The 24,500-nt window shown below is 47.6% G+C and overlaps 1 protein-coding gene across 3 annotated transcripts in view; it reads left to right on the top strand.

The window, feature by feature from the left end:
• The window catches only part of LOC138567882 (calpain-5-like), a 167,027-nt gene that overhangs the window by 75,265 nt on the left and 67,262 nt on the right, over positions 1-24,500 (top strand). For all 3 annotated transcript variants that reach the window (XM_069646379.1, XM_069646377.1, XM_069646378.1), the window contains exons 2-4: positions 17,294-17,495; positions 23,188-23,319; positions 23,817-24,025. In XM_069646379.1, coding sequence (XP_069502480.1) covers positions 17,331-17,495; positions 23,188-23,319; positions 23,817-24,025 — 506 coding nt within the window. In that variant the 5' untranslated portion in view covers positions 17,294-17,330. The remainder of the gene's footprint in view (positions 1-17,293; positions 17,496-23,187; positions 23,320-23,816; positions 24,026-24,500) is intronic.

The following is a 24,500-nucleotide window of genomic DNA, read 5'->3' as shown; positions in this document are numbered from 1 at the left end:
CGCCCAGTGCCCCGAAAATCCTAGGGCTGGCCCCGTCACCATGCTCAGAACACACCAGGCACCAAAATATCAAATGCATTTTTACATTACCCAAAGCATCGCCGATCTTGCAGAGAACCTAGGCATCAGCCTAGAGTAGAGATCTGGCGCCAAAAGAAAGCATAGGTTACAACGCAGCATTAGCATGTGTCTGGTGCAGAGAATGTTCTATAGTGTGTCCGTTAAATTGAACGCCCCTGCTCCCCCCCATACCCCCCACAGTGGACTTTGAATTGACATCCGCTTTATAGATCAGATGTAATCCTAATCCCCTGTTTACAGTTCTGGTGCTTTCAATTGATTGCTCTCACACTCTACTTTGTGCAGGGCTCGCTCTGCCATCTTGTGGCCTACTTCTAAATTACTGATTTAAGGGATTGCTAACGAACCATAGATTTTTAAACCCAAAACTCCATACTACGCCGCTCGTTTCTTTCCCCAAGGACAACTTACGCTGCGCTAGGTTGTTTTTAGTTCAAAAGCGATGCTGGGCGCGCAGAACCAGCCTGCGCTGGCAGCTCTGTGGTTGTAGTGGTCCCTAGTACCATTACCAGGCTGGAAGAAGGTGACGCGGACTGTTGGTGAACATGAATGGCTGATTTCATGTAAGCGTGCCGCTTTTGTATTGGTGCAGAATAATATGCGATTTAGAACATTGACGTTCTCCCACAAAATGGCGCTTTTCCAAAGGTGCGTTGTTCGCCAGTGTTATCCCCAGTCTTGCCTACTTTTCCAGTACTGAAGCCTCCTGGCGGCTACTACCTCGAGTGTGAGAAAGTATTCCATCTTCTTACAAACAACGAGGTTTGTGGCCAAGACGGACAGGACCCAGACGTTTTTATTGTGGCTGGACAGGGAGCAGCAGCACGGCTGTGTTGCCTCTTACAAGGCCTGAAAGGATGCCGCGCACACGGAGGGGTTTCTCAACACGTCTTTATTTCACTTTTACAAACAGTAACTGGCGCTTCTCGCGCCTTACCCAGAACTCCCTTAGTTCCCCAACTCCCCATTGTAAACTCTGCCTCTCCAACGGCGGGGGCTAAACAAGTTAACCCACTGGTGACCGGCAACACCACCCCCGAACAATATGTCCAAACATCAACTCAACATTCTTCAACAAGCCTCATAGGCCTCTTGATGGTTGGCCGTGGTCTCTCGTCTTGGGCAACTGGCCCTGACGTTCCCGGAGTTCCTGCTTCATGGCTTGTCCCTCCAGGATCTCCTACCGAAGGGGTCCACAGGTCGTCTCGCGGCTCTCGCGGTTCTGGGGAACACGGTCTCTGAGGTAGCTCCGTTCCCTCTCGTCTGACATAGTGTCTGAATTGCTGACAGTTCCTGGTGACAGCTCTGTTTTGATCTTCGGCCGTCGCCATTGTACATTTCACTGCGGTTACCCTCATGGGACTTGGGGCAAACCGCGGATCTGTCTTTTTGGGCGTTAGCTGTTGGACGAGAACTTCATCTCCTATGTGGAAATCTTTTGTCACTGCGTGGCGGCGAGTGGCGGTGTCTTGTCTTGCTCTGTCTTTGGTTTCTGCATCCCTTTGGAGTATGTCCATGTCCGGCGGTTCATCGCTTGACGGGTTGCGTGGTATGCGGGTTCGCACTTCGTAGCGGAGCATTAGCTCGGCAGGTGTCTTGTTTGTGGCTTCATGGGGTGTGTTTCTATAGTCTCGTAGGAGTCGGCACAGTGCCTGGTGGGGATTGACTGTTTCGACTCTGGCCCTCTGTATCGTCTTTTTAATTGACGCCATGAAGCGTTCTGCCATTCCGTTCGCTTGCGGGTGGCAGGGGGATTATCTTCATGTGTGTGAAGCCCAGGTGCTTCGTCAGTGCCCCGAAGTCGTGGCCACAGAACGGTGGTCCATTGTCAGACTTGACTGTTTTGGGGATTCCCCACTCACTGAATACTTCCTCCAGTGCCGCTGCTACTTGGGGAAATGCTGTGGTGGTAACCAGTTTGACAATCGGGAATCTGGAATGTTCGTCTATCAGCAGCAGGAGATAGTCACCCGCTTCTGTGGGCGCATAAAAGTCCATGGCTACTCGATCCCACGGGCGATCGGGTATTTGCGTGTGCTGTAGTGATGGTGGGTTTTCAGCCGGGGCTGTGCACTGGCAGGCATGGCAGTTCTTCACCCATTCCTCTACTGCTGCATCTAAGAAAGGGAACCAGACGTGGCACCTCAGCTGTTTTTTGGTGTTTTCGGCCCCTCTGTGCCCCTCTGTGCCCCTCATGAGTTGGATGCTACGTACTGCACATAGGCGACATCGCCTTCCCGGGTCAATGGAGATCCGACTGGATATCGCGACAGATAGTCAGCGGGGTTGAGGTCACCCCCGGGACGATGTATAATGTCATAGTCTTATTCCTGTAGATGGATCCCCCACCGCTCAATCCTCGGGGGCATCTTGTGTGCGGGTTCCCGAACAACGACAACAACGCCTGGTGGTCAGGGATCAACGTGAACCGTTTCCCAATGAGGAAGTTGTGAAAATGCTCACATGCCCAGACCGCTGCCAAACTCTCCTTCTCCGCCTGGGAATAGGCCAGTTCTGGGGTTGACAATGCCCTGCTTGCATACGCAACCACGTGTCTGGGGTTGATGTCTTCACCGCTGGTTTGCGTTAAAATGGCACCAAGGCCAACCGGGCTCACGTCAACCACCACTTCTGTGTGCCATGAGGGATTGAAGTAAGCAAGGCGGTGGGCTTCTATTAGGGCGTGTTTGATGCTGGTAAAAGCCTGGCCGCATGCGGGGGTCCACTCAAAGGTTGAGTCTTTTTGCAGTAGCTTCCTCAACGGGTCAGTGAGAGAGGCGTAATGGGGTATGTACCTCGCACAGTATCCCGCCATGCCGAGGAAGGAGCGAACATCCGCAGCCTGCTGTGGTTCGCCGAGGTTGGTGATTGTGTCGACCTTGTCGGGATCCAGCATCATCCCTTCACTGGAGAAGATGTGTCCAAAGAATTTTAGTTTTGTCTTGCTGAATCAGCATTTGGTGATGTTGAGTGTGAGGCCCGCCTCCTGAAGCGCTGCACAAGTGGCGTGTAGTGCTTTGTCGTGGGACTCTTTTGAAGACCCAAAAACGAGTATGTCGTCACTGTAGTTCAGCGTGCCTCTTATGGGCCTGATGACCTGGCGTATGGCTTCCTGGAAAATCTCTGCGGCGGACGAGATGCCAAAGTTCAGTCTCCGGTATCTGAAGAGTCCGTTGTGCGTCGCGAACGTCGTGATGGGCCTGGAGTCAGGATGCAGCTCCAGCTGGTGGTAGCCTTGGATTAGGTCGAGCTTGGAGAACATCCGGGCATTGTTTAGTTGCACAATCATGTCCTCAATGCACGGGCCCGGATGCCTCGCCCGTTGAATGGCGGTGTTTGCTACCCTCAAGTCCACACACAAACGGATCTTGCCTCCTTCCTTGGGCACGACCACAAGAGGGGATACCCATGGCGTTGGCCCCGTTGCCGGTTCGATGATACCATCGGAAAGCAGTTGTTGGAGGGCTTCTGACACTGCCGCTTGCATGTGGAACCCAACTCTTCTGGGGTGTTGTGGCACCGGTCTCACTGAAGGGTCGATGTGGAGTCTAATGGGAGGAGCCTCGAGTTTACCCAGCCCTGTGCATAGGTTGGGGAATGTTCTTGTGATGTCACCTTGTGTGATGAGGTTCTGGGATTGGTAGCATGCTATAGTGCCGACAGAGTCTCTCGGATTCAGTCTGTTCGAGGTTGCGGTAATGGTGTCTCCCGGCTTCACGTGTATCTCAATCAGTCCCAGGCGGGATGCCGTATGATAGCTGAGTAGGCATCGGCTTCTGGCAAGTGAGCGGATGATGTGAATGGTTGTGTCCACTTGCCGACCATTGAAGAGGAGCCGTTGTGTGAAACGCCCCACTGTCTGTAGGGGGGTGGCAGCTCCCCATTGAAAAATTCTCGAGTGAGATGGTTCGAGCGTCGGCGGGTTTGGTATTTTAGCGTAGTCCTGTTCGCCCATGATATTAACAGAAGCGCCTGAGTCGACCATGAATTGGAATTGGCAGTTCCCCATTTTGATCAGGATTTTGGGGGCTTCCCTGGCCTCTTCGTTGTCAAGTATCAGATTGACGTATTCGTCCTGGTCGAATTGATCATATGGCGTGTTGTATGCTGCTTCCGGCTCATCGTGGTAGAATGTTTCAGGCCTATATTCTGCTGGTGGGTAGTCAAACTCATCTGTGAAACATCTGGTTTGGTCTGCCTGGTCTAACTGTGGTGGGTACCCCTGTGCTTGGTACTAGTCAATGGTTCTGACGTATCGCCTCTGTCCTTGCCCTTGCTGGTAGTATCTGGGTTCATTGTATTGTGGGGATGGTGAGCGGAGAGTCGTCCTGGTGGGGGCTTGGGGGCGCATTGGAGGAAATGGTAAGCCTTCTCTGCATACAGAGTGAAAATGTACCTCTCTTCTGCAGTTTGCATCGTTGGGATAGAGCTGGGCATGACCCGGAGTGTGGGAAGGACATCCCACAGCGGAAGCATTGTCTCTGCTGGCGTGGAACCTGCGTAGCTTGTGCTCTGTATGGTTGCGACCCTCTGTCGCCTTGACGAGGGGGCTGTATGGCTGCGACAAGTTCATTGGTGTCTTGTTTGGGGTTGCCTGTGTTGCTCATGGATGAGGCTTGGGCATCAACCCTCTCATGTATGCGAGCAAGCTCGCTGATTTCTAGGATGGTGAGGGGTTTTTTCAGTAGCTGTTTCTTGAGTGCGGGGGACAGGCACCCTTTTATGACCCTCAGCCTTATCGCTTCTTCTAGGGAAAATGCGTCGAACTGGCAGTTTGCCCCCGTCACTCTCAAGCGGGTTAGGAATTCATCGACTGTCTCTTGTGGCAATTGAGTGCATTTGTTAAATAGATACCGCTCGTAGTCGCGGTTGACTTCGATGATGAGGTTTTTTCTCTAGAGCCCCAATCAGGTTTGTTGAGCTGCGGGGATCGTTTTCACAAATGTCTTTATCTCCCCCCCCCCACCAGATTGTGGAAGATGTCCCTGATATTGGGGGAGTCGCCATCACCAGACCCCGCACGTAGTGCTGAAAGTCTTCCATCCAGTCAGTCCATCTCGGCCCCTTGGTGGCTTGGGGCGCCATGGTGAATGGCGGGGGTAACCGCAGCTGTATTGGTTTTGTCTTGCTGGCCAGTTGGGGGGATCCAGGATTAGACACAGGGTTGTTCATGTTGCTGGGCGGTGGGAGCCCGCGGGCGTACAGTCAGTCCAAATGCTGCCTCAAATTCACTGGGCCGGAGCGGCGACCGCGCTGCAGGCGATGGCGTACGCAAGTGTAGGCCTAACACGCAGGTGAGCGTGGACTTGCACTCACTTGAGAGCCCGGTGAAGAGGGCTGGAGGTGCAGCCGGAGAGCATGGGTGGGATCACCGGCACATGTCGCTGGAGCGGACCTGGCGGACTGCCAGGACCAAAAACGCACTTCCCAGTGCTTGCGCAGCTGTCTAGCACGCCGTCCCAGGCGTGACGATGGAGGAGGAGAGGAGTTCGGCGTGTAAGCAAACGCCACGCGCACGCAGCTGATTGCCGTTACTCGTACTGGAGGAGTAGGAGGAGACTTGGCGGACATCCGAGAGAGGAAATGGCGGATTGCCAAAGGAGGACTTCGTTGTGCACACGGACAGCCTTCGTCGCCAGTGTTGCCTCTTACAAGGCCTGAAAGGAGGACGCGCACCCAGAGGGGTTTCTCAACACATCTTTATTTCACTTTTACAAACAGTAACTGGCGCTTCTCGCGCCTTACCCAGAACTCCCTTTGTTCCCCAACTCCCCATTGTAAACTCTGCCTCTCCAACGGCGGGGGCTAAACAAGTTAACCCATTGGTGACCTGCAACAGGCTGTTTGGGGTCCCCAAGTCATTGGGTATCCTTCTGGCGAAAGTGCTCTGTCCTTCAGAGGCTCTACATAGAAAGCGGGTCAAACGGCATAGACCGGATCAAGAAATACTAGCCTGATGTGCCTGATGGCAGGAGCGCAACCAGACCTACATTTAGGGGGCGGGGGGCTAACTGCTGATGGGAGGGGCCACTTCAGAAACTGAGCAGGGCAAACTTGGAGACTCCGCCCCCTCTGTTCACGCACGCCTCCATTTACTGTACACTCGCTCATTCCACGCGCACCCTGTCCACCATTCATCATGCGCTCCTTCACACACACACATTACGTAATACATATATACCCATTCTTGAACACATATATACATAATGAGACAACATGCAACAATGCTTCCCTCACTTCTACATGCAACAATGCTTCCCTCACCTCTATGCTTAACAAAAAGCAAGTGCGCACATCACCCCCGTCCCCTCGGATGTGGCACATGCGCAATATGTTAGCTTGCATCTGTGGGGAGGGGGCTGGCTGATGTGTGCATTTGATTTTTGTTCGGCAGAGAGGTGAAGGAAGCCTTTCCTGAAACTAGCAGCTTTAAGGTTTTTAGTTGCGTTGGTGCAGGAACACAGTAAAGATTTAGCGCCGCGAGATTCAGGATAGGCTTCCCTCACCTCTCTGCTTAACAAAGAGTAAGTGCGCACATCGGCTCCCTCCAGCTGTGCACCTAGGCTAAGATTTCAGGGGGGCTAACCCTTCAAATGTCGGTAGATGCAGCACCTTCAGAGTCTGTGGGGGGGGGGGGACTTTGTGTGGGGGCTTCTATCTTCTTTATGTACTGTAATGAGACTAGTCTAGTGCATTTTAGTTAGGATTTTCATAAATGTGATAAATCTTCCTGACCTGTGTTAACCCCAGAGCATTCCGCTGGACTTGGAGGTTGTTTCATTGACCCTAGGTGAGTGGGAATCTTTTTCCCCTCTCATCTAGTCTTTTACTCTCTCTATGAGTGACCTTTTTATGCTCTCCATAGTGTGTGTATGGATTTCTAGGTGTGAATCTGACTCGAGCATATGTGTGATTACTTAAATGAACAAGCAGTTCTTTCAGCGTGTTACAGAGAAAACAGGAATGCACTCAGTGGGCTAATTCTGATGGCCTTGCTTGCCGACGCACATTCCAAACTGTGAAGTGACAAACCAGGTGGCCGACTGACAACCATGGGCTAAGAATGTCTTGTACGTATTCTGTTCACTGTCCTCCTTTTTATGGTAACCATGTGTCATGTAACCCTGCTGGTCAATATGTATAAGTATTGGAGACTTTGTGGCGAGAAGGCAGAGTCTCGAGTGAAGCCATAGCTCTCGCTTGCCCTCCACTTCTGAATGAATAAACCTTTCACTGCCAAATAACGCTGTTCCGGTATCTCATTCTTGGTGTTTGTGTCCACGACCGGGCATTATGAATGGATAATCTGCCCACATAGTATCCCTTTTAAATTGTATGTGATTTTCTATGGCAGCACACAGCTCCTTATGCCTTTGGGCTTCCCTTTTTATTCTCTTGATTTACTGTGGGCAAACTACAGTTCCCAAGGGTAAAGTGTGATTTTTCATCCCCTTTACATTTTATCTAGTGAGCCAGCACACCCCACCTTATGTGGAGTGCTTGGGAGATGCATGTTCTCCCCTTTCTCACTTACCTGGTAACATTTGTGTTACAAATACAAGGTAACTTGAATGGCTGCTGCCAGTCAAACAACTTTAATGACTTTTGGTCAAAATTACTCGCAGGCTGTGAAATCGGCTGCGGTAATGCAGCGAAGGTTCACTATTTTGCTAGAATGGTGGCTTCTTTCTTTTTTGCCATTTTGAAGTGTGCTTGTTGTTTCTTGGGACTTCTTCTGCTGTCCTAGATGGGAAAGATCCTGGTTAAGTTTTGTCTTCGGCGGGAGCCCTTTGTGTTCCTCACCGAGGCTCCAGGGTGTCTGTGAAGGCAGGAAGTGAAGGAGGAGTCAAACCCATCCCCCCTTTGTCTTTCACTGTGCCTGAAAGTAACCAGTTCCCACTAGGGGGCTGGCTGTCCTGATTGGACAGCCAGATGTGCCTTTCTTTAAACTGCAGGGAGAGATTGCAGAAGTTATATGTGTGGTTCCTGATAAATAGTCAGGTTCTGGAAGCTGCTGGCCAGTCGACCACTGGAACTGTTTTCGAAGAGGAAGGTGAAGAAAAGACAGCTGTAATGAATTCCAGCGACTGGAGAACCTGCTGTTACCAGAGCTTGTTTTAATCCTTTCTTCCAAGCGACCTGGGGGGGTCCCAAAAACGATGACTCACACCAAGATGCTGAAGAGACCCACCAGATTAAAGAAGACCTGCATTTTGAGCCATCCCTCGACGAGCTGTGATTTTTCAGGGCTGCAAACCGCCAATACCCAGGCACCTTCGGGCCAATGTGCGGCGGATAGTCTTCCGAAGTCTGATTTTGTCTAAAACTTTGGTGGACTCCTGCTGGCCCTCAGAGGCATGATTAAAATCCCTGAAGTCCCCTCACTACAGCGCAGGGCCAATAGAGTGAACAGAATCCGACCAGCGATATTCGTTCTTCATCAGGTCCATGTAAAACGGCAAAACCAAAGAGGTGATGGCTGGAAGGTTTAGACTTAATCTTAACCACTGGCAATGCTCTGGGCAACCCTCCAGACCACCGTTCTTCGCCTGGGGTGGGGCCAAGCCTGATTTGCATATGGTCTTTCCCTTCTGTAATGGCTTGGCAGGCGAAGAACGGTGGTCTGGAGGGTTGCCCAGAGCATTGCCAGTGGCTAAGATTAATTCTAAACCTTCCAGCCATCACCTCTTTGTTTTTGCCATGTAAAACGGCGCCAAATCCACAGAGCTGTGAGAAGCCTTGAAGAATCCCTTGTTGGAAGGATATCTTGTCGATTGCTGCTGCCAGTTTTGCTTCAGTGTCCATTTCTCTAGTCTCCAGATCAAGAATCCAGGACCGGGTCCTGTGCCACTGCCTGGGGAAGATGACCATCTCCAAGCTCTTCTTCCTAGCAGAGGTACTATGTTGGCTTGGGTAATACTTACCTTAGTTCTTGTGTGAATCCTGTGAGGCTCAGGAGTATAGTGCAATAAATGGAGCTTTTGAAAGAGGATTAACATTCCTGACCCATTTGCCTTTGATTAGGCAGGTTTCTAGGATTTAAGAAGCCCTGCACAGCTAAGGATATGCAGAGCTCCTATTTTATCACCTTGACATAAAAGAAAATGGCATCAGCAAGCATGTCATGGGCCTTTAATGGCACACATACATTGCAAAAACTGAATGACTTGTAGGGATTTCTGATTTTGACAGATAAGGCGCACAGTGAGGTAACCTGATGTGTCCGAGATCACACACCTTAAGTAGAGGAGCAGGAATTGTAACTGCAATTTTGGCACTTGACCTTATATGGTGCTTGCTCTTGTTAATGAAAGTTCAAAGTACACATCATAATAAAGCAACCTGAACATTTTATAAATACTTATTGAAATAAAAGTAAAATATGATTGTACCTTTTTACTTTTTTGCATTGTGATGTTGGTTGTGCAAAGGCAGCCTTACACAAACAAAATCATAACATTACAAATTAACAATTTGTGACCACTTCATTTTCAAAATATCAAAGGTTACAAAATCAATAGAAAAACCTCTTGAAAGCTCTTAAAATACTAATCACTGTAGAGTACTCTTAACATAAAAGAATTTAAAACGGACAAAGACATACAAAAGCTTCGTAATCGGACAATCAGATTGAATGGATTCATGGCTATGAAATAAAACATTGTACAAGTATCTCTTCAGTCAAATAGATATATTAAAATTACACACTGCATATATAAAAGATTAACTGGTTTAGGAAGTAATTACATAGCTTCACCACAGCAATTGTCAATTTGGTGTCTTCCCCAATTGATAGGCGATAGAAAAGTTTTGCTATGACAATTTACCCAGCAAAGACGTTGTCAAATTTTACAACCTGGGACAATCGTGAAGTATGTGGTCACTAGTTTACAATACATAATTAATTTTACACAATTCACAGATCCCCATCGGATCCAATGACCCACCGGATATGACTCTGCGGATCTCACCTGTAGTTAACAAGTTCAACCTATACCACAAAAACTGAGAATGGCAATAGGCACTTAGAGGTTTACATCAACAGTGATAAGCTTTTGTACAATTAAAGGGCTTTAACCTTTCCCATTGCTTTCACCCAGTCTCGCTCAAACAATTTCTTTTTAATATAACATGGGTTACTAATCCGATTCCCCAAGACCAACTCTCTATCCCTCAAAATAGCATTAGCGCACCATTAAAAGTTCATTAATGGTGAATAGGTCTTCTGAACAATGCAATCATGCAGATCTTCGTTCAATGTTCCTGGCAAAGGATCCACTAGTTTTTGATATAGAGCCAGGATCTTCCAGTCTAAGAAACATTGCAATGATGCTAGGCCTAGTTCAAATGCAGGGCAGTGATAGGCAAACCATCTGGCAAAAAAAGGGATTCTTCCAGATTCCCGCTTCCACTTTCTCCCAATCTAAAGTTCTAACAAGGTGACAAATCTCCATGCCATACAATGGTGCCAGGGCAACTGTCATTCTATAGAAATCACTTAAATGGTGTAAATGAGAAGTGACAGTATTTCTTGTACTGAGAGTTGTGCAGCCTTAGCCATTATTTGAGAAAGCATTTGGCCTTTGTTGGCGCCAGCTTCCACATGAAAACCCAAATAGGTAATACTTGTCACTGGGTCCAGAGTTTGAGTACCCACTTTCCATGAGAAACCCATCCGCTTACTACTTTTATTTTGTGTGAAGTGGATGATATTAGTCTTTTTCTCGTTTATTACCAGATCATTCACCTGAGAGTACTTACTGCCTCATAAAACCTAACAGTCGCTTCAAACCCAATTGGGTTTGGACCAGAAGGATTACATAATTGGCATACATAAAATACGTCACTGAAAAAGCAGACATACGAGGAGGAGCAAAACGTACCTGCTGCAAGCAGTCCCCAAGCTCCGAAAGGTAGAGATTGAACAGATAATGGAGTAAGGACCCTAGTGAAAAACACCAGAAGGAAGATTGAGGAATAATGAGCTGGAAGTCAGGGCCTGAGTTGGCACCGCAACGCCTTTCAAGGAAAAGTGGCTGCAGCTTTACATCATTTAAAAATAAAGTGGAAAATTGTTAAAATAACAGAAGGGTAACTGCCATACAATTAAGAGGTGTCCCATAGTTGATCAATGAATCTAGCATGCGTGGCAAGAGGCACGTTTTCACTTGATGCATTTTTCAAGGAAGTGAAGCAAAGCAGGGCTTCAGATGAATATATAGTTGAGTGGGTGGAGTACCTTTGCTGCTGTTCGAGGTAATTTCATCTCTTCTAGGCCAGTCTGGGGGGAGCAGATTGTGACCCATTTAAGTGGGAGCCTGTGGTGTCCACCAGCCCCATGTACACTATCTTTTACTTATTATGACATGATGGGATGCAGTTAGCCTTCTTACTAAAACAGGTGTTCTGCCTCCCCAACGGGGAAGCTTCAAATATTTCTTCATAATTATGAGGATGCTCCCCTTCTACTGCCCTTTCCATGATTCAGCACCTCAGCCATTATTCATCTGGATTTGTTTTCTGTCCCAGATAAGACACAAGAAATTTATCCACAGTCATGCTTGGGTCGGTAAGCAAGCCTTTCCGCAACTTAATCTGGAATCAAACTAATTTACTGCATCAGAAAAGGAACGGTTCAGAGTCACTGAAGGTTTAAACATAGGGACTTCAAGATGTAGCAAGTCCCGGCAGCGAAGGGCTCGTATGCCTCTATTAAATTAGTCCTATAAATTGCGAGACGAATAACCGCTGTTATCGGGCCTTAAATGTTGGTCTCAAGTCTGACGCTCAGATGATTAAAAAAATTCAGGCACTGTCTGTGGGGGATTCTGCATGAAGAATCAATATCGATGCTTGGATGACGGCAAGTCCTTCCGCATGCATGCCGAATAACAACATACAGAGTGTGGAGTTCTGACTGTACACGGTCTAACTATCAAATGTGACCAATTGCACCTGGCAGCAACTCCCCTACAATTCATTAGATGTTTCCACACAGATGAGCTTGCCTTCCTCCCAGGGGGCAGTTCCGTGAGGCTCCATGTTTCGCTGTCCCCCTTTTTTTCCTTTTTTGCAAATATGGTTTGGCTGTATGGTAGCAGTTGAGAATTCAGAGCCACACAGCCTCCTGTGTGTTCTCAATTGCATGGCCTACACACTGTCTCAGTCCTCTCTATGTGAACATCCGTGCAATCCTTGGATCCAACTGTCACAAAACTGAACCTTGTGTACAGACGTACCATGTACAAGCAATTAGCAAAATCTGTAAAATGGTGTCACCAAATGGGCTATCTGGCCCGGGGGCGTTTGTTCCACTTGCCATTTCCAGAGTGTGATCATGAATTACTTCGACAAATAAGTCTGGACTCATTCGCCACAGGAAGAACAGACGGCGTCATCGAACTGGAAGACCAGTGCACCCATCTGCAAAGTGGTGAATAATTTCTTCCTGTTTCTAGTGAATCAGACTGTCCTACTGGAGATGGACAACCACGTCTCTATAGAACACATTCACCACCATGGAGGAAACAAGATATCGAAAGATATCGGTCCCGGACATGCACCTGCAGACATGGGCTGTAACATACCTTCTAGCCTTGTTTGCATCCTAAATCAGAGGTCTGGACAACAGTAGGGCCAACAAACTGAGCAGGGTGTTTTTCTCATGGTAATCTCACCCTTTTTCTAGGGTGATGTTCAGGGAGTTGAGCAAAGGATTTCATCAACCTTTCCCAGACTTATTTGGTACCAGAGAAAATGATGAAACTAAGTAGATTTTGATCCCATTACTCTGACCCCAGCAATGGGGATAGAAACCCTTTCAAACTCATGGCTAACCCATTTTCTATATGCATTTCTTCCCTTTCCACTTATCCCAAGATTTCTGGCAAAGAGGGTGATCCTGGTTGCCCTTCACTGGCTGATAAGATCTTGGTTCCCTCTGTTGTACCAACTTGCGTTTCACCCAGTCCCCTCTCCTCAGCTCAATCCATCTGGGAGTTAAGGAGGCAAGTAGGCAGAAACCATGGCAGTCGGTGGCTTGGAAATTGAGCACATGGGGCTAAGCTGAGGTGGCAATACACAGACCACATTCCAGGCGGCCATCCACCTTACAGGTGGACCTAAAGAATTGGAAGGCATTTCCATCCTGTCGTTCCTGTCGTAATATACCACACCTTACATGCCCAACTCCTACGGTTCTACAATTTCTGTAAGACTGGTTTTCTGTGACGCATTCAGTTCCCACCCTGAGGAGTCAGTGGGGTAGCAACCAAACCATTAAATGTTCCATGAGGGAAGGGGCTTCAGTGCTGGCCATCAGGCTACTAAAAATGCTAACCTTTTCCGCCCTCCAGGGAAGTCACCACTTCCTCTCTGGGATCTTTCTTTAGTGGTTAAGGCTCTTTAATAGACTCTGTTTGCCCTTCTTGAATAGCCTGAAGTTAAGTTCATGACATTTAAACTCTTGTGACCCATTGCCATTGCCCCGGGTCCCTTGATTTTTAGGGAGCATGTCCTTGTAGTACAAGCAGAAGTCTTGATCTAAGCGTTCCACCTGGGGTTCCACCACTTTGAGGAGGTCCTGCTTCTTCCCTTCAACTCTTGCCCTTCATGTGAAGAGGAAAGGCTGCTGCATCTTCTACGTGTGAGGAGAGTTGTCCGATTCGGCCTACTGAGGATGGCTAACTTTAGTAGGTCGAGTCACTTGTCTGTACATTCAGTCTTTCTGGACAGGACAGAAAAGCTTCATCGGCATCACTTAGCAGATGGATTAAGGGCACATTTTCCCCCACTTTCTCCAAATGTACAGATTCCCCTCCCTTTCTCTGGGTATGAAAATGTGCATTGCCACCCATTTAGTGGTTCCACACTCATTGATGGCACACTATCGCATGGACCTGCTTGATGCATAGGACCGTAGGTTTGATAGAGGGGGGGCTGGGTTCATTCGGTGAGTAAGAGCCCTTATTAAACACAGGTGTGGCATCTAACTCTGCCATCACTTGTTTCCCTTTGTGCTGTAGCCTACGCTTTGGTTCTCGTCATTTCGCAAGGACGAGGAAGAGGGACATGGGGTAATGTAATCTTCACCACTTCTAATCCTACTCTTCCTCATCACAGACCCTGAGGCCAGCCCACCCTACCAAGGGGTATCTTCAACACAGACTAGGCTTGATATGGAACTGGACGAATAAAGGCTGAGCTTCTTTGTTATGGTAAGGGAAGTGGAAACATTGGAAGGATGATTAGGAGTTGGTTTATTTAGAGCACACTCTAGTTAAGGGTGTTATTGGAGCCAAAGAAAACTTGGTAGATGCCATGAAAAGAGCCCACACTCCTTTGATGAAGAAGGAAATGCAGTGATGTCATTACCCCAAAACGCCAGGGGTAGCGGAAGTAACATCACACGACCCTTGACCTCTAACATCACAGGATGTGATGCCATTTGACCCAACCCCAAAGTGACCTCACTGGAAGTGATGGAACACCACCTTTCACCCATTGACGCACCAGGAAGGGGAATCGCATAGCATTGTTCCTAAGTACACTACGAAAAATATGGTTACAATAGCGCTATAATGTGATATACATTTCATACAACAATGGATCACCATATATATCATTAATATCAGTGTGTATAGGCCCATATTACCAATTTACTGTGAATGCAGGCAGACACCCAAGGCCAAATGATAATGATGTGTTTATTATAAAGCACTTGCGCTTAAGAGCTTTATATAGAACAAATATACATACAATATCACCCAACCTGTGTTGGTACTCCTTTATCGACCGTGGAAGGATGAAAGGCTAAGCCGAGGTGTTAAAGAACCAAATAAATCGGTGACTCAACCCCTAAAGTGTGCCTGAAATAAACCTTTAATTAGTCTAGCAATTATTGTATACAATTCCAAAAAGACAAATTATTTGTTACTCCTATTCATTCTTATTTAGGGTCACTGCTGAAAGTGTTACACTTGTGCAACCCCCTGTGTTTTTGAAGAGGCCTGGACAAATAACCCAGCCACTCCAGAAACAAAGAGCCACATGGCACTGGCCTCAGCCCAGGAGCTTTCATTTGCATTATAAAAAAGGAAAACAAACTTTTTGTAATATTTTTTTAGGGAGACCACGGGGGTAGCAATTGCGACCCATGGTGACCCCCAAATGACGTCCCTAAGGAAATGGCATCCTTTCTTAGACTGTGAGTATTATTCTAAATTCCTGTACATCTTTTCTTGGTAGTGGAATCCTTACGCAGTAAATGGAGGAACCATGTTTGTATGGGGAGACGAGCAGACTTTCATGGTGAAAATAGTAGTGATTAAGGCTCCCACCTCAGCACTTTCTGATGCCTCCAAGAAAAATCTTACTATGGATGTGACTGGGGCGGTACTGGAGCAGCTCTAAAGTACCAAGCCACAGAGGTGGAGGTAAAACTAACTTTTGATTGTTGACCCAGGTTTAGAGGTACCACAGTCAAGAGGCAATAGTGGGTACTTGTGGAACAGAGCAATTCAAGCTGTTATCTGGTGGTAGGATAAGGGTTTTCCTTAAAAAACAAAACATTGATAACTTTAGTCAATGTAGTCCTGATTGTTTGTACATTGGGCATTTCCAAGACTATCAAGCATAGCCTGCAGGGTGAAGGCATTTCAATACTGTATAGAGTAGAAAGGTGGAACATTACAATGTAGACGCAGACGGATGTAGGCTTCCGTTGGAGTCGGAGTGGAGGGTGTAAGGAAGGATGGAAAATCCCTAACGGGCAGTGCTCGGGATGTGTGCTAAGTAAGCGGGAAGCCTATAACTAGAGAGCAAACGGTGCACATAGAGGTGATTGACCCCATCATCGGTGTGGTGAATTTCCTGGTATTTTGAGGAAGATTGCTGACCTTGAGAGTGGTAGAGGGTGGGTTAAGGCCTTTTGTGCAGTTGGCATAAGAACACTCAGTGGATGGGATAGTACTGAGAAAGTTAGTTAAATGTATATCTCCAGAGCAAGCAAAAATGAGAACATTCAGGGTTATAAGGCACCAAATCTATGGCATTCCGGAGCAGAAACATGTTATGTTAGACTCTGCAGAGAATGTCAAAGCAGTGGCACAGTTCTGCATATCGGGTCTTTTCCGTTGAAGCCTGTAGAAGTTCCACCCAAGCTATGGCACAAGATAGCCACAGATGTATTGATCACCAGACACTTGCACATCATCACCCACAAGCCAGTGGACTGAGGAAAAGTTCAAAAAGACTCTAATGGGGAATATATAACATTTCCTCAGGCCTGGTTGTCCTGTGATAGCCATATTGCAAGCCTATAGGCTACACAGACAATCCAATAGGTGCACTCTATTTTTGAACAAAGATGCTTTAGCCATATGACTTTAGGAGCCCATGTTGGTTGTTTGCACAATGCAATGAAGGTACATCTAAAGAGTGCATAATGGCAGATATCTAGCAGCAAATACTATAGGGAGCAAAGGAAATGTACAACCAGGTTAAACCAGTCGAGGAGAACTTGATAGTCAAAGGAGACTCAAAAAGAAAATAAAGCATCCACACTGTATATCAAAGGGAGGAACAAGGTGTATCCTGTCACTGGAAGCGTTGGCAGTGCACACGTGAGCCTTAAGAACAGATGCCTTGAATGGGAAGGTTTTGAATGTGGTGAGAATTGCGAAGAATGTGTGTTTGTGGAGTGGGACCAGAAGGTCCAACAGATGTTGGAAGGATGGGTCACTGCAGCTGGCAGGGTCAAAGTCAACGAAGGAAAGGTGGTCATTACTTCAAAATAAATTGCAAAACAAATTACTTTCCTTGTTTATTTAGCATGTTAGGGGCAATTTTACTGAACTTTTACTGATGTGATTTTCCATTAAGGCAGGAAGGTGTTCCATCTTGCCATGTGCCGTGCAGCAACCCTTGTTTGCAGGTGGTTCTTTCCTCCATCCGCTTATCAGCATGGAATGTAGTGTCCTCTGGCCGCATTCTAGGAATGGCAGTTCAGTGAGCAGAGCGTTTGTGCTGGGAGTTGTTGGAAATCTACTTGTCTTAAGACAGACCTTGTGTGAGAAGAATACTGCAACGCTCTGTGGCTCTTTGGCGGTTAGAATTGGGTATTGGAGTACAAGAGATGACTGTTGAATGAAGGAGTCTGCCATCGATTGCTTTCTTGTTTGAACACCCTCTTTCTTGATCCTCTCTTTCTCAGGTGCAACCACCCCTCCTTCTGAGAGACACGCTTAGAGATGGCAAACTCGGTGGTGCCCTACCAGGGGCAAAATTATGCGAAGCTGAAGCGGGCCTGCCTGCAGCGCAAAACCCTGTTCGAAGACCCACTCTTCCCAGCTGTGAGCGAGACCATGTTCTATACCAAGGCCCCACCGGATGGTGTTGTTTGGAAGAGGCCAAAGGTGAGACCACCTGGGACTGAGGGAAGAGGGGCATTTGGCTCAAGGCCCTGGCTCAGCTCATCCCATCCCATGAATTTTAGGGTGGGGGGTTATTGATCATATTTCATACCATGTTGCTAAGTTACCTGGTATTATTCCCACTGAACTGTTTTAATTAACTTTCTCACCGTGACAACATTATGTTTCTATAAAGCTCCCCAACTGAGGGGGACAGGATAGATGAGATGTTCTGGTATCTAAAGAACTGAGATAGGGCAGTTGGCTGCCTTGTTATGGATATTTCTGAAAAACGTGCCATCATCCCTTCACTGCATGAGTGGAACCGAGTGTGACAGCAGGAGTAGGGGGCGCCATTTTGAGGGAAAGGATGAGAATTATAGACTGTGTAACCTATTGAAAGGAATACTGCTTCTCATCTCTCCAGCCACTAACTGCAAATGAATCTTGAGGATGTACCTCTAGGCAACAGGACTTCCTCAGGGTACTGTAGAGCTGGCTCATTCAGGTTTCACTTCAAGATGCATGTTGGAACCCCCAGTACCAGGCTCATCAAAGCATTTTCTTTGATTCAATTATTTTATTAACAATTTGAAAAAAACAAATGTGCAACATCCAATCCCCTGTTTCCCCCTCCATATTATTCCCCCCTGCCTCACCCTTCACCATCTTTAGCACAAAACAGGATCATATGAAGTCCCCAAATTTTCTCGTAAAGTTTCTTTCTTTTGACGTCAGAAAATAACACTTTCAGTCAATGACATTTTGCTGAGCTCCAGAGACTATTCATCCAACAATGGATGCTTAGTCTTTTAGCCCCCTGTGCAGATCTGAAGAGCCAACGTTCCAACAGTGCAACCTCCTGCCCCAGGATCAGTGTTTCAAAAGTTCATTCTGAATACTTTGTTCATGACCTCTGTTACCCCTCCAGAAAGTCCTACTTTTAATGCATTCCTAGAGCATGTGCTATTTATTTATTTATTTATTTATTTATTTAAATTTGTATAGCGCGCAAGCAGCCCAGGGGCATTGAGGCGCTGTTACTTGCATGAGCTTAGTTACAGGCATGGTATCAACAAGAGGCATATTACAGAAAGGAACAAGCACGGTTATCATTGCAGATTATGCGGTTGGTAAATACAACTTAAGCAGTGGGTTCTATGGTTGGTATTCATGCTGCTGCGAGGGACCTTATGAGAAGAGGGTGGTTTTTCAATGCTTTGCGGAAGGCTAGGAGGGAGGGCTCACTGCGGATGGTGGGAGGTAGGGCATTCCAATGAGTGGGTGCGACATAGGGGAAGCTGGATCCACCTGCTCTGGATCTTTTTACTAGTGGCACAGAGAGCATGTTGGTGTAGGGTGATCGTGTTGGCCTTGTAGAGGCGACGGGGTGGATTCTTTGTGAGAGGTAGTCGGGGGCAGTGAGATGGATGCATTTGTGTGTCAGTGTGAGAGTTTTGAAAATTATTCTCTCCTTTATTGGGAGCCAGTGGGCTAGTTTTCTGGCTTCTGAGATGTGGTCCCTTTTGGCAATACCTTGGGCTGCTCGGAGAGCATTATTCTGGATGATTTGTAGCCTCTCCAAGTTTCTTTTAGAGGTTCCTAGGAAGAGTATGTTACAGTAGTCTAGCCTGGAGCCGTTGATGGCTCTGGCTATGTTTGTGCAGTTCTCTTTGGAGAGGAAAGTCCTGACTGCGTTGATCAGTTTAGCATGATATGCGGCTGAGGAGGCAATGGCGTTGACTTGTCTGTCCATGGAAAGGTTAGAGTCTAGATAGAATCCAAGAGTTTTGACTGAGTCTGATACAGGTATTTTGATGGTGTCGATGGTGAAGTGACTGAATTGGGAGTCAAGTTTTTTTAGCGTTTCGGGGGAACCTATCAGTAGGAGTTCTGTCTTGTCAGAGTTAAGGCATAGTCCATTGTCTGCCATCCAGGCTTGGATGGTGTTGTAGAGGTTGTTAAGGGTCATGGCGTCAGTGTCGTAGCTGCATGTGAGGGTAAGGAGGATCTGGGTATCGTCCTCGTAGTTGGTGTAGGATATACCCATAGCGTCGAGGATGAGGAAGAGGGGTCGTGTGAAAATGTTGTAGAGTGTGGGGGAGAGGCATGAGCCTTGGGGCACGCCAAAGAGTATGGTAGTGGGTGAGGCAGAGGCTAGGTCGGAGAATACTTGCATGGTTCTGTCTTGTAGGAAGGATGTGATCCATGCTGTGGCGTCAGGGGAGAACTTGGCAGTGGAGGAGAGATGATGGCAAAGGACGTCATGATCTACGAGATCGAACGCTGCAGATAAGTCAAGGAGTAGGAGAAGAGCTGGTTTGCCCATGTCTCTGGCATCGTCCATTTGGTTTTTCAGGTCCAGTAGGGCGGTTTCAGTCCCATGTCTAGGGCGGAAGCCAGATTGGTCCCAGGAGTTTGTTTTCTTCGATGAAGTGCTGAACCTGCAGATAGGCTGCTTTGTCGAGTATTTTGAGGAGGAAAGGGACAGTGGTTATGGGTCTATAGTTGTTGGGGGAGGTGGGATCGAGAGTTGGTTTTTTTAAGAGGGTGCGGACCCATGCTTCCTTGAGGGAGGTGGGGACCTTCCCTGTTGCGAAGGAGGCATTAACAAATGCTGTCAGGAAGGGAGCAAGCGCTTCAGTGCAGTCCTTGATGAGAGTGGCTGGGCAGGCATCACCTTTACAGTTGGATGCTTATATATGAGCCCCCTCAGTCTTCACCCCCAGCAAGCCTTGGAGCCCACCAGACCTCTTTTAAATAGTCTCCCTGGAGTCCAGTAGACCCTACTGAGGATCTTGAGGGAATATTCCTGCAAATATTAAGCCATCGCCATTTGCAATCCGCTCTGTAGATCATTTTGACATTATCCGGTGTAGACCTAGTGTGTATAATATTTGCAATTTGTATGTGATTCACACAGTTTGACCTTCTCTCTGAATGTACCACTGCTGTGTACTCAAGGCTGCAGCCTTCGGTAATTACTGATTACTGTTCACGCTAAAGAATCCTTGTGTATCCTCCTGAACTCAGCAAGGAAGGTGTGTGTGTGTGTGCTTGCAGGAAATATTTGCAGAATGGGAGCGACACCGCTCTGTCGTGGCTCACTCTGGGCCCTGGTGAGTGGACTTGGGCACGCTTGTGGCCTACTGAGCGTGGATTGTGTAGCCGATCCTTCAGGACCCCCTGCCACCTCGATTGTTGTTCCTAATGCCGTTACCCCTTATCCCTTTAACCACCAGATGATATGATATGATAGAATGTGATGGATTAAAGCAAAAAACTCATTGGCTGGGAGTAGGCTGCCCTTTTTCCCCCATCCAGTGGCTACCTCGTGGTCACCTAGCGCACCCATTAAGAATATGGCTTCTTATAAACATGGCCTGTGGTACAGGACCGCCATGCCATGGGCTCAGTGGTACATAAAGGAACGTTTATGCCTTTTCACTACTTTTACAGCCACCAGCATATTTTGTGGCTGATTTGTTTTTCAGTCTTTTTCTGCCTCTGATCAATGAATGCTTTCTCCACTCCACTTGCCTGTGCACGTATTTTTTTGGAGGTAACACAGACTATTCCTTATATTAGAGCATGTCCCCCCCCATTTCACCTTTTTGTGTAGCACTACTGTTCCCTATAGACACAAGTGCAGGGGCGCCCTGCCCCCCATTTCCTTTTACCATGGGTGCATTTTCCATCAAGGCGCTATGTTCCTGACCGGCCTCATATTTTGAGGGCACTGCTGTGCATCTTTGAGTTTTTACCATAAGGCTCCCTGTTGACTGGTATGGTGGCCAAAACGGTTACCCTGTTGATTATGCCCAGTCTTTGTGAACCACTGGCTTTGTCCATCTTCCTCCTGTTCAAGGAACGGCCATGTTGGTCATAACTCTTTGCTGGACAGGGTATCTCTGTGCTTGGAAATGGTTCAGAGTCCTAGATGCCATAATCCACCTCCGCATTCTGACCAATGCCCTGGATGCCTCTGAGCTGGTTATGGAGGACTGGATAACCTCTCGAATTTGGAATTCTGCCCGTCTCCTGATAGGTGGGATGAGGTAGCACCCAGCCCTGCATTGTGTATATGTGGGGATGTTTTGAAGCCATCCACTAGTCGACTACTTTAACCCATATCTGAGGCGCTGAGAGGACGAAGAAGGACGGTGGGATGACGTTGCAACCACCATTGGCAAACGCAACTCTCTTAAGGCAAAACTCTGGCTTTCTCAACCAGAGGAAGCCTGTCTGGGTGTCTCCCTCCCGTGTGCCAGTAGGCACAACTGGTTCACTATCCGACATCTCCTTTTCACAACCTTCTTTAAGCTCGTAGGACCTTCAGATCTGCTCCAGTCTGGAAGATCTACATATCCTGACAGTGTTGCTCCCTCATTGCCTGTATCGTCATCGAACATCTTGGTTCATCGCTCTTCTCCACCCGGCTGAGTTATCAGTTGGAACTGAGTCGCTTTGTTTCCAAGTGCTTCCTGCAGGCTTTTGCTTGGTCATCCAATTGCACCTTCTTCATCATCACAAGACTCCAAGCGAAGGTCGCCCTTTACTGAGATCCTAAGGTCCAACTCCAGTCATTTCCGGTAATCGTGAGTCCTCAACCTGAGACCACCATCTACTCTGGCGAGCCGGACCCAATCAAAACAATTGAACTTGCCTTTGCACACAGGATCCCTGGTCCTTCTTCACTGAAAACGTCAGCTGGTGTAGTCCACTCCAACCTTCCCCCGCTGTTTTCCTGATTTACCTGGACTCGTTGGCCTTTCTATTTGGGGCACCTGGGGCTTGTTTTGATACACTATTTGTTCATCCCTCGGACTGCGACAATTTCAACAGAGAGTGAAGTACTTGCCTCTAGCCATCTTGGGCATGATCGTTGGTGGTGGAACCTGGACTTGGGAGTTTTTGCCGGGGTCCCTTTGACAACTCAGATAGGCGGCTGCCCTACCTTCTTTGCAAGCACCACTCATGCTCTGCCTATTCGCTTCGCCCCGCCTGAATCCTTTGAGAGGATATTCCTATTGTTTCTACTGCCGCTTAAGTAACTGTGACTGTCTATTCACCCGATTCTATTGGCGATCCTTAGTTTCGGGGCTAGGGCTGGATGGACTTCTTAAGCAATAATCTGATATCGAAGGCCCTTTTTTGTTTTTAAAGTCACTGTTTACTTCCCCACCTTGCACGGTAACAGTATCCAGGTGTCAACTTGCAACATCTGCACTGTTTTTGTGTATCTATATTGTTGCGTTACTTTGCAGTTGCTCTTGACTTAATGTTATGCTAATCCTTTCATAGGCTTTTGTACTGCGCTAAATCACCACTGTAGTAGTCTGAGTACACAGGCTTGTCCATTGCGTAGCGTACTTAATGCACATAATTACAATGTACATTAAGTGCGCTACATGATTTTATCGAGCCTCTTTTTGACTATTGAGTGTACTTGGCACCAGTCTCCAGTTCCCTGAGGAATGACTCCTTGCTGCTCAGTCATTTTTAATAGTGAGAGTTTGATGTAACTTGAGGGGTTAGGTCTGCACACACCTATGAAGGTTCTCTTAACCCCATACCAGTGTTGTTCAGAGAAGTCCCCCTAAAGATAGACCGTGTTCTTCAAAGGGTAAGGTGATGGGCATTGCCCTGCAACGGGTATTGCTGTATTTAACGCTCTCTCTCGTTCTCCCTGTAGGAGATCTGCTCCAACCCGCAGATGTTTGTGGATGGCATCAGCTCCCGAGACCTGCATCAGGGTAGTCTTGGAAATTGTTGGTTGGTGGCTGCAGCGTCCTGCCTCGCCACTGAGCCTTCTGTATGGAAGAAGGTGAGCATGCCCCATCACATGACTCTCTCTGTCTCTGATATTCTGTGTCAACTCCTGCCTTTAACCCCCAACTCTATTCTCTATGTTCATTCCTAACCGCTTCTGCATGAACTACGTCACTGTCTGCAAACTTCTGCCTCAGGTTCCTCTCTGAATTCTCTCCTGCCTTTAAGCCTTCCTAAATTCTGCTCCAGGTGCCCCTTCCAAAATATGAACTCCTGTAACAACGCCCCTCCTCCCAACCATCTCTACCCTTCCTCCAAACCACTTCCACCGTCACTGAATCCCACTATTGCCCATGATCCTTTATAAATGCTCCTGCCTCTGCCCTTCCTGGCTGCTTCTTTGTGTGTACTTCCTGACTGCTGTTTTGATATCTCTCCGACAGACCCTGCACGATGTGCCTCCTACTTGGTTTACTTACAACCTGTGACCTTCCCTCCCTACTCCTCCATCTTCATAGCCACTGGATCCCATCTCTGTTTCTCTCCCTTCAGGTAATTCCCAACTACAAGGAGCAGGACTGGGACCCTCGGCGACCTGAGAAGTACGCAGGGATCTTCCACTTCCGCTTCTGGAGGTTCGGCTGCTGGCAGGACGTGGTCATCGATGACCGGCTGCCCACCAAGAATGGTCGGCTGCTCTTCTGCAGCTCTGTGGATGTGAACGAGTTCTGGTGCGCCCTGCTGGAAAAGGCATACGCCAAGTAAGATGGCACTTGTAATGTGAAACCTTAATATAATGAGATGTGTACTGATTCTCTGTGCTGGTTCTTGCTGTTAATAGCATAGTTTCCCCCGAGATGGCATCTGGTATTCATCCCTGAGGGACAGCAGTTTGTACTGTAAGGAAGGCATGGTATCAAAAGTAAGAAGGACACAAGTGACCACAGTTCAAGGATGTTTATTGAACTTTCAGAAGTGTGTGAAAATCACCCATCTAAGCCTAAATCTACAGATGGGAGCCAGCTACGACCATCAAATAATAATGCAGTCCTAGTGGAGTCTTGTCAAAATAAAAGGGCCATACTAAACCTATTTCCTATCCATGCCACTAATTTACAAATAGTGTGGGGGTAGTGGTCATGAAAAAGAAAGAAGTGCTCACGGGATGTTTGGGCCGTTTGCCTCCCTTCCCCATGTTTTCAGCACATGGCAAGGCGGTTCACTTGAGCACACACA

Source organism: Ambystoma mexicanum, chromosome 1p (assembly GCF_040938575.1).
Source record: "Ambystoma mexicanum isolate Mex_15411 chromosome 1p, UKY_AmexF1_1, whole genome shotgun sequence".
Lineage (NCBI taxonomy): Eukaryota > Metazoa > Chordata > Amphibia > Caudata > Ambystomatidae > Ambystoma > Ambystoma mexicanum.
Note: the sequence above shows the minus strand (reverse complement) of the source record. Positions and strands in the feature narration are given on the sequence as shown.